We start from the raw sequence: 16,737 nt of genomic DNA on the forward strand, positions 1-16,737 counted from the left end.
CAAAAATGTCTCCAGGTACTGTCCGATGTCTCCTGGAGGGCAGAATTGCCCCTGGTTGAGGATGCCTCCTGTCCACCAACCCCTGGATGATGTGCAGCCCCCAAAACAAAGTCACAAGGACTGAGTGCAGTGACCTCTGCCTGAGGGAGCATGGGAGATGACTTTTCTGCATTCCTAGGTCCCCTTCAATGAAGAGACAACCCTCCACTGTCTGTCCCTTTGGGAGTCGCCTCAGGTACCTTGCCCGAGATCACACCCCTTCCACAGGCAGCTCCTGAGTAATGTAGGAGTACAGAGACGTGGTCATTTTGGCCCAACTCAGGAGAACTTGAACATTCTAGCTCGAGTTCCTGAGGGATTGAGGGAGTCTGTCACTGGGCCTGCGTGCGAGCTTTGCTGCCATGCCTGCTCCCTTCCATATGTGTTGATCACAAAGGCACCACAACTTCCCAAATACCCTCCTCTCTGAACTTGGTCTTGGAGTCTGCTTCCTGGAGAACCCAGTGTGTGATGGGGCAGTGAAACGGACAGACATTTAGATGCATCTGAGAAAAAAATGTCTTATCATAGGCTCATGCTGGTCACTGGGTAATTTGATTTACTCTTGCTTTCATAATGAGGTTGATGATTCTGCCCAGTGCATGTGATGATGATCACTATTTAAGGTGTCTGACCTCAATGAGCTCCATCAATGGGGAAGGACTTTGGGGACAGCAGAAAATTACATCAGTCCCTTGCCTCACACCTAAAGCTCAGCAGGATACATGCCAATGACAGGCAAGTGTTAGAAGGAAAGAGACTCAATAAAAGTAGATCATAAAAGGAAACAGGCTGGAGTCTGAGCACCACAAGCATAAAGGGCATACATTGTGCTTTTTTTTCCTTTTAATTTCATGCATCTAACTCCTGACAGATGAAGGAGATGCCTTTATTGAGTGAATAACAGCACACTCACAAGATTATTCCCACTCTAATATGATAGAAAGGAACTCAGTCTCATGCCTAGCCTAATGTCCTGAAAAAGTTATGAGCTTTCCTTTATTTTCAGCCAGTTAGGAACTGATTCATTCTCTCACTCAGCAAATGTCCATTCAGTGACCACTATAGGTCAGACTCTTTCTAGGTACTGGGAAAGCAGTAGTGATTAGAAGACAAGTTCAGTCTTACGGAGCTTTAACTTTAATAGGAGAAGGCAATCATATCATAATAAGCTGGATAAAGAAGAATAAAGCAGGCTAAAGAGGCCAGAGGTGATGGGGACAGGAGCACTTTAAATGGGGTGGTCAGGGTGGTGACATTTCATCAAGAAATGAGGAAGTACAGCAGGCAGATACGGGGGTTTGTGCAAAGGGTTCCAAGTAGAGGAAACAAGAAACGTAAAGGCTCTGGGACGGGAGCATCCTTAGGGGGCTTGAGAAACAATGAAGAGACTAGTATGACTGAAGCTGAGGAAGCAAGATGATAATAAGAGCAGGTGACTGAGCACCCAAGAGTCAGACCAAGTAGAGTCTTGTCTCCTACAGTTCAAAGCAAGTGGAATCTGTTCTTAGTAAGAAGAGCAGACCTGGGAGGATTCTAAGCTAAAAAGCAACAGGACCTGACTTCCTGTGCCTATAGCATCTGCTCATTCATTCACATATTTATTAATAAACACTAGGCAGTTGGAAGAGGAAGATAAGAAAGACAGAATCCTGGCCTTGGGACATGCAAATTCTAAACCATTTGAGTTAGACCTAAACCAGTTGAGTTAGACCTATACAAAGAGATTTAAAAAATCATGATCTTCTATAGTTGTGGGAAATAGTGGGTGACATGGGAGTAGAGTGGAAGGAGGAATTAATTCTCCAGTGAGGAAAATGAGATGTTCCATATTGACTAGTATTAATGTGCATGACCCCTGAGGCTATGTGCAAATCCAAGGTAGAGAATATTTCATCTGATAGGAATCTAGCAGAGGATGCTTTTGATTACCTGGCCCTTGATTTCATTTAGCGAGAGTCACAAGACGTATTCAGTGATGCAAATTAGGTTCTCCCTTCTCCTTAGCCATTCTGATATGATGAATATCCCCCTTTCCAATTTCACACGTAGTCTCCTTATAGCCCTTTTGTCCAGAAAGGGATTTCTTATGTATGTATAATGAATATAAATATAGGTTTTAGGAAACGCTAATGTTTTAATGAGCTAGAAGCAGGCAGACAAGAGAGAGAATAATTGAAGGATTAGTCAACATGGGGGCAATTTGACTTGAAAGCAAAAATCTGAGCAGGATATGTCTGGGGAAAAATGAGAAGAGGAATGGAATGGAAGGAGCTCATTTATGATGTGAGCTAAACCTAGTAGAATTCTGTCTCAGAAGGTAAAAAGTGAAAGTTTGCATGGGGAACTTGACCTAGGCCAGCTATCAAGGGAAAGTGACTAATTCAAAAGACTTGGCCCAGGCAGTATGGAGCAGCTGTGTCTCTTAGAGGTGTCAGGAGAAGAAGAGAAAGTTTTGAAACCAAAGCCTCAGTTATTCCTGGAGCCCAACATAGAAGCTCACTAGAAACCTTGCTGTCTTAGGGCAAAATTAAAGACGATAAAACTGATGTCTTAGGACAAGTCAGGCAATTCCTCTAACATGAACCACCCACACCAATTGAAATAGAACAAAAAAGATTTTAAGTTTAGTGATGTGAAATTTAATTTAAAAATCAGAACCGAAGATAGGCATGAAAGTGAAATGTTTTATTTCTTCCTAAAAATACTTGGCTATTAATATTTGTTTTGAGTTCCTAAACAATACTAATAGAGAATGATAAAACACAGTTGACTTTTGTAGTTGACACAAGCCTCAGAATGCCAGAAGGGAGATTTGTCTTCTTTCAACTTCTACTATTCTGAGAACTGCCTACAATTTTTTGAAGAGTCAGAAACTGGCTGGGAAAGGAGAAAGCAGGATTATTTAGTGGAGTTGTTTGCTAGGCCCATGATTTGGAGGTTAACAGTCAGGGTAACTGTAGCACCAGAGAGTCTCTCATTTGCCTGGTTTCCCTGGGATTCCTCACACTGGCAGTGAGTCAGTTAATGGAATAAATATCTTGATAGCTCACTATATAAATTATGATGATAATAAGGATAGGGATAGGAAAAAAAAATTGAGAACTCTGCTCTTAACACTGGCTGAGCAAAGCATCTTGCATGGATTTACCTGTTTAACTCTTACAACAACCTTATAAAATAAGGATTATTGTTTTGAATGTGTATTTCTTGCTTTCTTTGTCTGTGTTGGGTCTTATTTGCAGAACGTGGCATCTTCGCTGCAGCAGGTGGGCTTCTCTAGTTCTGGTGCAGCTTCTCCCTAGTTGTGGCCCACAGGCTCAGTAGTTGCGGTGCATAGGCTTCGTTGCCCCATGTCTTGAGGGATCTTAGTTCCCCGACCAGGGATCAAGCCCACATCCCCTGCACTGGAAGGCACAGTCTTAACCACTGGACCACCAGGGAAGTTCCCAAAATAAGGATTATTATTGTCTCCATTTCACAGAAGAGAAAATTGAGATGAGAGAAGTTTAATAACATAATTTAAGTCACCACTATCGAGTTTCAGCTTCAGAGAAGGGGTTCCAGGGGCTAGTGAGGGCAACCCCCAAGTCTCAACTGCAAAGGCTAAAGGGAATAATCCTCATTAATGTTTTGGATGATAGTAGAGGAAGTGGCTAGTAAGAAATGGGAGTGATTTGGCTTATGAATATTTTTCTATTCTTTAATCTCTTTAATGTTCTTCTCACCCTCACCCTCTCACCCTTGTTGTCTCGCCCTCTTGCCCTATAGGTTGGCTGCTAGATCAGTTCTGATTGTCCCTAAATGTGTTGAGGTTTGAGGTCTAGGCTGAAGGACCAGAGGCCATCTTGTCATGTGCTCATGGTAACTCATCAGAGCATAAGAAGACAATCTTCTGTTCATACCATGTCTGCTGAAGCTCCATTGGCCAAAGTGACTCGTATGATCAAGGTCAAGGGGCTGGGAAACACACTCTCCTGGTCCTGTGGCTATGACTCCAGTATAGATATTTAATTCTTTTATAGTGGAATAAAGAACTGAGGCCACAATTGAATTTCTCCCTCCCTCTTATCACTTTTATTGCTATCATATTCTTAGCTGTTTCTCACTCTTATCTTGCTTTCTAAATGGATATACATCTCATTTATAATCATTTGGTTTTTAATACCTGAGTTGCTCCCCACTGGCTCAGGTTTCAAATTTTACTTTCCTTGAAATTTCTCTGGTGCCTACTACAATACCATTCACACAGAGAGTATTCAGCAAATGGTGTTGACTGCCTGCTGTCTTTTAAAAGCACATCTGGAGAGATACTGAAGGCACCTGGCATTACTGCACTGACTTCTTAGTAACCTGGCTAACCCAGATGGCCTAAAGACCTCAGCTGCCTTTACCCAGAGGAAAGTACTGTGTTAATGTTGCTACTTTTCAGTCGCTAAGTCATGTCTGTTTCCTTGCAACCCCATGAACTGCAGCCTGCCAGGCTCCTCCATCCTCCAGTATCTCCCGGAGTTTGCTCCAATTCATGTTCATTGAGTCAGTGATGCTATCTAACTATCTTATCCTCTGTTACCCCTTCTTCTTTTGCCTTCCATCTTTCCCAGCATCAGGGTCTTTTCCAGTGAGTTGGCTCTTTGCATCAGGTGGCCAAAGTATTGGAGCTTCAGCTTCAGCCTCAATCCTCCCAGTGAATATTCAGGGTTGATTTCCTTTAGTACTGACCAATTTGACCTCCTTGCAGTCCAAGGGACTCTTAAGGGTCTTCTCCAGCACCACAGTTCGAAAGCATCGATTCTTTAATGCTCAGCCTTCATGGTCCAACTTTCACATCCATACTGGAAAAACCATAGCTGTGGTAATAGAGTCCGCCAGTTCTGTTTGAAATTATCAGAAACTCCATGACTCAGTCATGGCTCAACTTACATAGGCACCTGTCCTCCTATATCAGCTGTATGAGGCTTGATTTCTTTCTTACTGTCTTAATCATCACAATGAGATTCCTGGAGCTTGGTATAAGTCAGTTTGAAGGAGCTTTTCTCTCGAGTCATGTTACCAAATACTGGTCTTTGTGGGGTTGTACAGCCAGCAGCACTGGATATTAGATCTAGTGTTTATCTCCACAACTCAGTCACCTTGCCAGAGACTTTAGTATGAACTCTCGTCTTCCCAGATCAAATGTAAACCTGAGCTTCTAAATGACTTGGCAATCTACTGACAAATCCCACAGTCTGGCATTCTGTTCACCATGTGCGATGGTCTCAGAGCTCAGTGTTATCTGCCTGACAGCTCATATAGTATTTACAGGTTGTTATTTGTGAGGAATTTTAGTTAGCCATAAAGATTTCCACAGCCATGCCAGACATTAGAGGTCTCATTCATCACTCTCATGACCTTCCCCTCTGGAATGTAGCCCATCTGTCTCAGCTGTTGAAATCTTTATGGAAAACCTGCCTATCTTTGAAAGTGTAGTAAGTGATCTGAAAGTTTTCATTGAATCTTTACTTTTGATATATGGTATAGATATATAAAATACTATTCTTATTTTAATTTAATGTCTTGGAAAGTGTTACATTTAACTTGACCTTTCATTTAAATGACAGAAAACTTACTCTGGCTACAGGAGCCCTATGGATCACATCAAAAGAAAATAGAAATCATACAGAAAGCAACTGTGGTGGAGGAAAATGATCTACACATACACATCTATACATACACATACATTTGCTATTAATAACTACATGAAAACTGAAACCCTGTATTATCTTGATTATGACCTTAGGAAGTGAAAAAAATAGAAATAAGTTTTCCATGTAATTAATTATTATAAGGGCTTCCCTTGTGACTCAGCTGGTAAAGAATCTACCTGCAATCTGACCTGGGTCCAATCCCTGGGTTGGGAACAACCCCTGGAGAAGGGAATGGCTACCCACTCCAGTATTCTGGCCTGGAGAATTATTATAAAGGAGACCAGAAACAAATTCCATAAATAAATGAATCAAACAGGCTGGTTTATAGGACAGAAGAGAGGTGTGACTAACCTTCAGATGATCCCCCGCTGCATTCACATTATTCTCCTGTCATACACCATTTCTCAAACACGTAGTTAGGACCTAATACTGCTACTTCCCCTCTGACTACCTGCTCCATCAACTTGTCTGATCTGGTTCAGTCTTCAGCACTCCTGTAAAATTGCTCTGTCGAGATCAACAGTGATCTTGTGAGCCATACATATTTCTCTTGTATACCCTTAGTCGATTGGGACCCACTGTAGCTTATACTTCACCATCTGGCTATCCTTCCTGTGTTTCATCCTACTTCATTCTAGTTTCTACATTATCTTTTTTGGCAGCTTTTCTATTGCCACTACCATTTTGGTGAATTCCACAGGATACAATTCCTTTAACAGCCTTCTCTCCTTAAAAGAGTCCAGCCATGAGTCTTTTCCGGTGGTCCAGTGGTTAAGACTCTGAACTCCCATTGCAGGGGCCCTGGATTCCATCCCTGGTCAGGGAACTAGATCCCACATGCTATAACTAAGACTTAGTATAGCCAAATAAATATAAATAAATTTAAAAAAATAGTTCAGCCATTTTTATAGCTTTGGCTACTATATAGTACTTACAGTCTTGATCTTTCACTTGAGTTTCAGTGAAAAGACCCATCTTCCAAGTATTTTCATCTAAACACATAATTTATCTGAAATTCACCTTCCAGTTTATTTTCCTGTCAGTGAAACTCCTAATTGCCTACTAAATACATCTTAGAAGTATAAAGTCATCTATGATTTTTTGCTTTCACTGCACACCAAAGTCACTTACGAACTACCTCTCAAACTCCACTCTCCTACCTCTAATCTAGATAACCTCTTGTCCTCAAGAACAATCTTATCTTTTCATCATCCAAATCCTCTGATTATAAAACAGTCTATGACCTGCTATTTCCCATTGTATCATATATGAACTAATCTCTTTAACACTCACACTGATGAATAGTGGACAAATAGTCTACCTAAGAATGAAGATTCTGTTGGGAAGATGGCGTTGGTCTAGGCAGACAAAGATGAAGAAAAAAGTTACACAAGCCTAGGCAGTTAGATAATGTTCAAAGACTTTTCTCTCTGGCCTACTTTATACTATATGAGGTACATTCATAGTAGTTAAAACTGGATCTGAAGGTGAAAGACAAACGCTGCCCAGTTGAGACAAAGAGATTGATCCCAGGACTACTACTATTCAGACAACATCCCATAACTATGTGATAGCAACATGATTTGTATGGTGATTAACATTTTGCAAAACAATTTCATATTGATTTTCTCATTTTATCCTGATAACATTTCACTAAGGGAGATATCATTATTCCCATTTTGCATGTAAGAAAAATAAGGCTCAGGGAGAGAACAAAACTTGCTTAAGATCATGCAGTGATGATGATGTCAGGACTCAAATCCAGCCCTTCTGAATCTGTGTTCTGGACACCCTTAGTGATCCAGATACCCTCTAGACTCTGAGCTGGGATTTGAGGTAGAATGCCAGTGTGCTGAATGTCTTTCTGATCTCAAAAAGTTTATTATCTATCATGGAAAGAGGAGATGGGAAAGGCATGTTCTCAAATAGTCCATTGAATTACACAATATATCTAACATGCCTTGAGAATTGTACCAATGGAGTGCCATTGACCTGTTGTGGACTGTAGATTTTCTCTTTCCACCTTGACCAGTAAAGAAAGACTCCTGTTGGCAAGAACATAATTTATATAAAGTGCCTTTAAAATGTTCATATCCTTGAATCAAGTAAATATACTTCTAGGAATTTTACTTAAGAAAATTAACAAAGAAGTGTGCAAAGATTTATCTACAGAGATGTTCATTGCAGCCTTACTCGTACCAGTGAAAAACTAGAAACAACCTAAATTGTCCCGAAGAGGGAACTTCTAAAATACAGTTTAGTACTTCTACTAATGGAATACTGTTCAGTCATTTAAAATGTGAGCAACCACAGATGGTTTGGGTAGGTGAAAGTGGCTGGTTAGAAGCAGGTTTGGCTGCATGTAAGAGAAAACTCAAATAACAGTGACTTACACAAAGTAGGAGTCTCTAAGTTTCTCACATAGAAATTCAGAGATAAACTGAAATGATAGCTACATATTGGTCAAGAACTAGATTTCTCTATGATACAAATGAACGTGTTTACAAAACAGAAATAGATTCACAGACTTACAGAACAATCTTACGGTTGCCAGGAGTAAGTATGGGAGGAGGGGATAGTTAGGAAGTTTGGAATGGGCATGTACGTACTGCTATATTTAAAACGGATAACCAACAAGAAGCTGCTATATGATACAGGGAACTCTGCTCCATATTATCTGGCTTGAATGGGAGGGGAGTTTGGGGGAGAATGGTTACATGTGTATGTATGGCTGAATCCCTCTGCTGTCTGCTTGAAACTATCACAACATTGTTAATTGGCGATACTCCAATATAAAATAAAAAGTTTAAAAATTTTAATTAAAAAGTCAAAGAATAAAAAACTTTAAGAAAATAAAGTTGAAAAAACAGATTTCTCATATACTTTTAAAACTTTATTTGTTTTTTATTGAAATATAATTGCTTTCTAATGTGTTAGTTTCTGCTGTACAACACAGTGAGTCAGCTATATGTATACATATATCCTCATCCTCTTGAGCCTCCCTTTTTCTCAGCCATTCTTAGTGCATAACTCTTGTAGCCTAAGTTGTGAGGGTCCTGCCCATATCCCCTCTGGCATTCACCATAGCCAGGCTCACCAAAACTAGACTTCAAACTACACATACCTGTGACTCTGCCTTCAAGGGCATCTCTGGCCATCAGCACCTGCTCATCAGCACAAGGGGCATACCGGAAGTGCCGGAGAGTTAAAGACTTCACCACGCTCCAGAAATAGCCCTCAAGCAATAAATAAATATTTATTTATTAAATTCACCATTCCCTTGCCCTTCAGGTGTGCAGGGGATAACTCTTAAGTGTGTCCTACACTGAAGCCCCAGCTGAACTGAGCCCCAGCTGCCCAAAGCAGTAAAGCATCGTTGATCAGCTTTCTTCCCTTTCCTGACTCACTTCTGGCTCTTCTCCCAGTGCTTCCCTCCATCAGGACTCTTAACTCCTCGCACTCAGACCCATGTGCCTGTCTGTTTCTGGGGAGCTGCAACCAAGGTGGCGTCTGTTCTCCTGGTTACTATAGCTCTGAACATCATCACATCCAAGGCAGGAAGAAGGCAGGTGGGAAAAGGGCAAAGCTGCCTTTCAGTTCAGTCGGTCTTTGAAAGAACTTTCCCGGGAGCCTCACCTGAATACCCTCAGCTAACATTCTCACGACCTTGGGAACATTGCTGCACCCAACAGTTACAAATACTATTACCAAAGAGACTTGGTGGCAATCCAGGATACACTTGTTACTAGCTGTGTGACCCTTTACTAGCTGAGTTAGTTTACTGACTGTTTCTGAGCATGGGTTGCTTTATGTGTAACAATGGAATAGCGTGACCATGGTGGGCATTTGGAAGGATTACATTAAGAAACATATAATGCTTGGTACAGAGTAGACATGCAATAGCTGTGTTTTCTCCATTTCCTGAATCATCTGACTTTGAGTAATAAACCAAAATTACCATCTAATACTTACTGATTTATGACCTCAGACATGTTTGATCATCTGCAAAATAAAAATAATAATACCCACCTCACAAGTCACTCTGACTATATCAAATGAGTTATTTGAAGTCACATTTCAGGCACAGAGAGGGGTTTTCCTTTCTCCCCCAACCCCTCCCATCACTTCCTCTACATCAAGAATTTTCAACAAAGTGATATTGCCCCCAAGAGGGCAAAAATTGGTTTTGGGGATATGTAAAACTCATTCTCTTTGTATGTGAAGCACAGATACATACAATGCAGAAACTGATACAGATATAGTATACCTGTGGAATAGGGTGATTAGGAGCAAAAAATAGACTGAAAAAAATAGACTTCAGTACATGGAAGTTCAGTAAAGAGAAATAAAGGTGTTTTCTGTGTTGATCTTCTTAGAAAGAAAAGATACCTGGAACTGGGGACAGAGAGTGGGGAAAGGTTGAGAAATGTTACTCTAGAGTCGATCTTGATAGACTTGAGTCCATAGAACCCATCCCTGGAATCCGCATGCTTCTGAGCTGGCCTATCTTCCCCACTGCCTTTTTCATAACCCCCACAGGTGAGGTTTCTCTTTTGTCCCCAGTGAATTGGTGGGTTTTATTTATTTTTATAAACCGTCCCCACTTTCTTTTGACCCAAGTTATGTCATTAAACTCCAAAACCACCAAATATAAGAAAGGTAGAAAGATTACTGAATGTAGGAGGGTCTGAATTCCAGAGAATGCACTTTTGGCACAGGTTAAACAATACTAGCTTTCTTTCTAATTTTCTGGTTAGGCCCCTGTGTTGATTAAAATATGGCTTAACACCAGGGTGCTTCCCCTTGGCCCATTCTGTTCATCATGCATTAGAAAATGGTAGAAATGAGAACTTCCCTGAAACAGTGGGGTCTGTGTTGGTGATTTTCAAAAACACCTCAGGCACAATATTGAATCCTGTCACCTCAAGGGAGGAAAGACATTTGAAGGTAGAACCGTTACCCTTTCTTGCTGTTGATATCATACTGCTTCTGTAACCAAGGGGAAATGCAGAGGTTGGTTTTAGAATAAATAAACTCATGTGTAGTTTGCTATTTAAATTCAGTAGACAATACCACACGGTGCTGCTGCCGTACGATAATGGATGGTGTTTACCCTTGAGAATCTGAATCACAAAGCTGCATTGGAATTACATGTAGCAGTTATAGAAACATCTGTATAAGAAAATACCAAAGGACAGCAGAGTGTCATAAAAACTATTCGCCAGTAAATCTGCGTGTGATGGGCTAGTAAAAGTGGACACGTTAGGCATAAGAGATGTGTCTGCCTATCGTGTAGGCTAGCTTTGTGAGGGATGACAAGCTTCCACTGGTACCTTGAGATAAGAAACAGCTGTTGTTGGCATTGGCATTCCTGCGAGAAGTGAAATGATAATTCTGAAACACACTTGCGAGAGTTACCGTATATATGACCAACTTTGGAATATATGCAAGACCAGAATCCAGCAGCCCCGAGCTTTTGCTCAACAACATTTTAGCAATCTTCTGAGGAGGAGTACTGATTCCAATCGCATAGAACCATTGTCTGATTGTGTGTTACTTCTAAAGCAAGTAGTTGCCACGTGTGTGTATGTGGTAGGGATAGAGGGCAGGGGCAAGATGGAGGAAGGCTATTATTTTTCTTTTTTATTGCATCAAGGACATTTTTTGGTATAAAGTTTCTGACTTTCAAATGATGACTGCAAAGCAGTTGCTTAGGTGCATTTATGAATTGTGAGTCAAAGAGGAAAAAACATCTTTCAGCACAAAAGCTTCGCTGAATCTCACCATCGGATCTGTTTAATAGCTACACAGAAAGGCAACGAGCTTTTATTTTAGAAGGTAAAAAATTCACCATTTTCATATACAATTTCTGTACTGTCTATAAAAATTAATAAAAACTCCAATTACAAGAGCTTAAAATTTCATATTGATCTGGAACTTACCTTTTTGTAGATGTTTTTTTTATTATATCCATTCAGCTTTTTAGTTCAAGTATATTCTTAACTACTACTCTGGCATTTTCTGGGGAATTTTCTTTTCCTTTTAATGTTTAACTGTACAAAGTCCACTATAGATGCCTGGTGTGGGTCTGGCCATTCGCTCAGCAGGCATTCCACTTTTCCTCTGTTTCCTGCTAGATTTTCTGCTTGAAGGTTGTTCCATTCAGGCCGAGCACCCCTACCCAGCCAGCACCCCACCCAGCAGCCAGTAGAACAGACTCTTCTGCTATCAGAGGACATTCTCGGCAGCCTCCAGATCAGACTTTCTGGATGAGATGGTTGGATGGCATCACCGACTCGATAGACATGAGTTTGACCAAGGTCCAGGAGATGGTGAAGGACAGGGAAGCCTGGCATGCTGCAGTCCATGGGGTCGCAAAGAGCTGGACATGACTGAGCGACTGAACAACAAAAGAATAATAGGGAACTGGAGAAGGATGATCAGAGAAATGGTGCAGCTCAGCCCATAGCAATCTTTATGAAAAGAAGAACCATTCCTTCTCTGCTTAGCCATCCATAGCCTTGACAATACAGCCAACGCAAACTCAACCAAGTACTCCCTGGAGTTCTCTTCTACCTTCTGATTTTATGCTATGGTTTTAAGAAGTAGGCACCCCGAGAAACCAGGAGCCATGATTTCTGGCTCTCCACCATGTTTCAAGCTAGAGAAGGCTTGGGTTTTTAAGTTCCCATAAAAGCAGACTGCCCAGTCTGCTCAGGGAGTTCAGCCTAAGTCCTCAGATCAGGTCTTATTACTCTCTGTACTAATCTGGTCAAGAAAACTGTGTCCTAGAGAAGAATAATGGACAAGAGGAGAGTTGGGCAGACAATGACAAAGGTAAAAGAGAGAAAAATAGAAAAAGAAAGGGAGAGTTTGAAGGCAGGGACTACTTCCAAACAACAGATAAATGTCTTTTTCCTCCATATTAAAAATCTTTCCACCAAAATGAAAAGGCATAATTAGCAGCTAAATACAGGTTCATGTCTTATATCTGTTAACTGACATATCGCCAAGGTACAAAGCAGCATGCCTGGTTGAAGGTTGGGTGGTTTGAGCCCTCTATTACTCTATATAAAACAAAGAGTCTATAGTTTCATTACCCTTAAATTGTCTGGCAGTGGGCAAAGTTTTATTAGAAGCTGTTCTTTCATATTATGCAGTGTAGTCAGGGATATATTAGCTTTGACGTTTTCTTACATCTCAATACACTGTGGACTGAATTTACAGTGAGACCAATTTAGAAGGGAGATTTTCATAGGAGGAAGTAATGGTCAACATCAGCTGTGCTTCAACTTATAAGCAGGATGAAAATTCAGGGGAAAAATGGACATACATGCAAAATTACTGGTTGTTAATAAGAATGCTTCTTATATTTATATGCTTGATGCAATTCTATGTCTCAAAACTGGAGTTTCTTAAAACTCTGTTCAGGAGGAAGATTTTATTATTAAGGAAATGGTATAATGTCTCCTAACATGATCATTTTCTCTTAAAGAAGCCAAAAAACCCCATCATATTAAACTGCACATAAAAGGTTGTTCAACTTTGGAAAAGAAAAAAAAAAAAACATAGCACTACAAGTTAAGCATTTAAAACACTGTTTAAAAGTGATTTATTTGAGTGATATACAATCAAGTTGTTATGAAACGAATTCCCAGTATGTGAAATTTAATTTCACCTGTAGGATCCATCACTCATCACCAAAGTTTTATTACACTCTAGTATCGGGTGCCATTCTCTCACTTGGGGTTATCTTTTCTAATCAGATCATGCTGGTCACCTGACATTTTTGAGGCACCAATTAAAACATGTCATCAGTAAATGAAATTGAATTCTGTTCAAACCAAATAAAGAGGAAAACTAGCATATCAGAGTGATGAGTGGAGTACTTTAGTGTCAATAACTTAGAACATAAATATATCATAGAGGGATGTTTCAGCTGCTAAACTAATAAAACCCAGTCAATCGAATAGTAAAAGATACTGCAAAACAGCAACAGGAAGTGTTATAAGAACAGCACCCAATGGAGACACATAAGAGAAAACCTGTACACATTCAGTTTCTTATCTGCTCTATAGGTATAACAGTGGAACGTTTTTTGTGTTTTTTTCCTTTGCATTTATCTTTGTGCCTGAATGAGTTCAATTTCACTTATATCAGGACAGAAACTTCAGAACAGCATGTTAATCCGTCCTGTCTTCATGGGCAACTGAACAAACAGACCAATATCAGTGTAAAATTGTAATTCTGGAGATTAATGCTGTCTTTCTTGTTTGCCTTGAACTTGACCTCTTTGCCTTTCTTTCCCCCCTTTTTTTTAGCTTCTGTCCAGGGTCCCTGGGAGAGAGCCATCTCACCAAACAAAGTGCCCTACTATATCAAGTAAGTTGAAAACATCAAGTTCTCAAAGAGGCATGTATTTTGGCTAATATGTATATTCACAGATGAATTTATTTTTAAAACTCGATGTTAGCCTGGCCTACAATACCTAGTTCTTTCTTCCCCAAAGAAGCTTGGATAATTAATTCATGCTACAGTGACCACTGAAAACTTGCTGATGCCACAGGGAGGTACCTTTCGGAAAAGTCCAGTTAATGCAACATACATGTTATGGTGTGTGATTGGAGGTGGTGTGGATTTCGTGCAACAGAATAGAAACTGCCTATAATATTATGGAGAGTGGCAGTGAATACTTACAAGAACCATTTTATTTATCCAGGGATTTTTCCCACATTTCTTCTTTAGACAAAGATGGAAGGTGTCTGTAGCTATCTGTCCACAGACTGTTTTAGGTGAATAAATACTTGATGTACCCAAAGGCAGGCAGTAATAGTTCTGGATTTGTGGAGCTGAGGTGTTCATTCTCAACACATAGCACTTGGCATTTTTCACATAACAACAACAAAAATGATACTGTTTTCAGGGGCCATTTATGTCAGTCAAAGGCATACAGGTTCTTAGAAGCACCTTCTGCAAGATGCTGTATAAAATACAAATTATGATACATTGGGTTGCCATGAAAGAGAGAGGAGAGAGAGTATTGAGTTATTATGGTACCTTAACAGTTACTCATCAATTGTGTAATTGAGTCCAGCTTAAATTTAAGTTTCGGTCGGCTACCTCAACAACAATTTAAATAAATCAGATTCACGAAATAGTCTGCAATACCAACTTAAGTCTTTGAACTTGCTTCCACTATCAGTCTGACTAAAAATATGAAATGTTTTTCCATCTTTTCATCCTGCCATCTTTTATCGAGTCTGTTTTTATTCTTCCACTGCCCATCAATCCTTCATAATTCAGTTTGCAAGCAATAAGGGCAGTCCTAGATCTTCATTACTACAGTTCTCAAGAAATTGGATTTCATGCCTCAATTTTGTTAACTCAGAAGAATGGGATTGAGGGGATGTTTTTGGCTTTTCAAGGAGAGCTATATCCTTTAGGAAAGGTGGTCTTACTAAATTTTTCCAGATAGGGTTTCTCTCACTTTAAAAGTTCTACTTCAGTGTGTTTTAATCCTACTTTTTAATTTTCCAATTTCCAATTTTATTTTATTTTTGTTGTGTATAATTATTTAGTCACTCTAAAGTCCATGGTTTAATACCTATTTAAAATCACCCATTCTCTTAAATAATGTACTGATTTGTAGACATGAACTGTATTGCTTTACATGCACTATATATTTTGTGGAGCCATTTTATTCAAATTCCTCCCAGTCTTCTCCTACATCAGTGTCTTCATCATCACAGATTTCCATTTCTGACTAAGACCTGCCCCTTTTTCAATCCATTTCTAAAACTCTCACTTTATCCAATTCCTTTATGAGCTAAAATAAAAAGTCCTTTTGTGGCCCAGATGTTAGGATCACCTGAGAGTCTGAGACATCTTTAAGCCATCATTCTCCAAATTGTTACCTGTTTGGGATTCATTAAGTGTCTTGTGGGATTCCTAGAGTACCCCCCTCATCCCACTGTCCTTTCCTTAAATATGTATCTTCTCCCTGATGTTACATCTCCTTTGAAAGATCCCAGCACAGTGCTGTGAAACAGTGGAAATGAATTCGGTCCAAAAAAAATGAAAAGAAAATGAATCCAGAAAAGCTATAATTCCTCCCTGTACCTTAGACTCTTACTGCTCCTCGATAGGATCAGAGAACAGCCACTCTATTTTTCTTCCTGTTTGTCCAGAGCTCCTTCCCCAACTTGAAGATTATGGTGGCAATTTGGGAGGGACACAGATCTGGGAATAAAAAAACTTGACTTCTGGTCCCGACTCTGTGATTAGTTGATTGTATGGCCTAGGGCAAGTCACTTCACCTGCACAAAGCTTGGTTTCTCATTTCTCAAATGAAGAGTTGGACTAGATGACATACATCTAAGCTCCTTTGTAACTCTAGGAATCAAAGTGTGTAACTGGTTCCATGGTCTTGTCCAAATTCAAAATCTTTAAGATCTCAGCCTTCTTTTTCAAGAAGTTTAATCTTTATTTTTTTAAAAACATTTTTTATCTTCATTATTAACAGAATATAAATTCTCAGTTTAAAAAATAACACAGAAATTCTATTTTTCCACTATGAATTAGCTTCACATATGCCCTCTCAGTCCACTCCAGTTTCTCCAGGTACCATAGGAGCTTTGGTCTTGGTGTTTAATTTAGCACTATTATTCTTCCTAGTTTAATGGTAAGAAATATAGAACAATAGGCAGGAAAATGAGCAGAGAGGTGAGTATGGAGACCTTAAAAGCCTCTGAAGTGATCAGTCCCTCGGAATGAAGAATTACCTAATTTCTCAAAGATATCCCTGAAACTTTATAGAGATCAATTCTCCATACAATTATAATCTCCTTGAAATTAGAGATTGTGCAGTTTCTCAAATATACTCTTAAAATGTTAAGCCATAATATAGGGAGAACACATGTTCAGAACATTGTCCATAAACAGATTATTGATGTCCTTTGCGATTTATTATTGCACATTACTACTCTCTAAAATATTATGCTTATACCAAATG

General features: G+C 39.7%; 1 protein-coding gene across 7 annotated transcripts in view; it reads left to right on the plus strand.

Moving 5' to 3' along the window:
• The window catches only part of DMD (dystrophin), a 2,671,852-nt gene that overhangs the window by 2,430,420 nt on the left and 224,695 nt on the right, over positions 1-16,737 (plus strand). For all 7 annotated transcript variants that reach the window (XM_070365439.1, XM_070365442.1, XM_070365443.1 and 4 more), the window contains one exon: positions 14,048-14,108. In XM_070365439.1, coding sequence (XP_070221540.1) covers positions 14,048-14,108 — 61 coding nt within the window. The remainder of the gene's footprint in view (positions 1-14,047; positions 14,109-16,737) is intronic.

The sequence above is a fragment of the Bos mutus genome, chromosome X (genome assembly GCF_027580195.1).
Source record: "Bos mutus isolate GX-2022 chromosome X, NWIPB_WYAK_1.1, whole genome shotgun sequence".
In the NCBI taxonomy this organism is placed as follows: Eukaryota; Metazoa; Chordata; class Mammalia; order Artiodactyla; family Bovidae; genus Bos; species Bos mutus.